Source organism: Aptenodytes forsteri, unplaced genomic scaffold (assembly GCF_000699145.1).
Source record: "Aptenodytes forsteri isolate BGI_AS27 unplaced genomic scaffold, ASM69914v1 Scaffold54, whole genome shotgun sequence".
Classification (NCBI taxonomy): Eukaryota; Metazoa; Chordata; class Aves; order Sphenisciformes; family Spheniscidae; genus Aptenodytes; species Aptenodytes forsteri.
In genome coordinates this window covers 11,543,543-11,544,145 of record NW_008796044.1, presented here as the reverse complement: position 1 = coordinate 11,544,145, position 603 = coordinate 11,543,543, and the positions used below count along the sequence as shown (strand labels likewise).

Below are 603 nucleotides of genomic sequence, written 5' to 3'. Positions count from 1 at the left end.
GCCGCCGAGCACCGCGCGTCCCCCCGACCGCTCCCGGCCCGGGGAGAGCGGGGCAGCGGGGTCCCGGCCCGCCTCTTACCGTCTCCCGTTTCCTCTTGTTCTCCCTGCCGTCGGCCTTCTTGAGCTCGGCTTTGAAGCCCTCGGTGTCCCCGGGCTGGCTGTCCTTGGCCAGCACCTCCATCAGGTAGGCGATGTAGCTGGTGGCCAGGCGCAGGGTCTTGATCTTGGAGAGCTTGGTGTCGGCGGGCACGTTGGGGATGCACTCGCGGAGCTCGGCGAAGGCGCTGTTGATGCTCTCCGTCCTCCGTCGCTCTTTCTTGGGTCCCCCGACCCCTTTCCGCCTGCCCAGGCGGCCGCTGAGAGCCTCCAGCCGCCCCTGGCCGGCCGGGCCGTACTCGGCGGGGGCGTAGCTAGGGCTTTGCCCGGCGAGCTCGGGGGCCACCTCGGCCGGGTTGAGCACCCAGCCGGGGAAGTAGGCGCGCTCCTGGTGGCACCGCGCCGCCGGCCCGAAGAGAAAGGGGTCGTGCAGCATGTGGTGGTGATGGTGGTGGTGGTGGTGGTGCTGGTAGCCCCCCACCAGGTTCATGGTCCGCCCCGCTGGCC

At 71.1% G+C, this 603-nt stretch overlaps 1 protein-coding gene across 1 annotated transcript in view; it reads right to left on the bottom strand.

Annotated features, from left to right (window-relative positions):
• The window catches only part of HAND1 (heart and neural crest derivatives expressed 1), an 8,921-nt gene extending 8,335 nt beyond the window's left edge, over positions 1–586 (bottom strand). Inside the window, exon 1 of the mRNA XM_009286046.1 lies at positions 80–586. Within this exon, the coding sequence (XP_009284321.1) occupies positions 80–586 (507 nt within the window). The remainder of the gene's footprint in view (positions 1–79) is intronic.
• Positions 587–603: the final 17 nt, after the last annotated feature.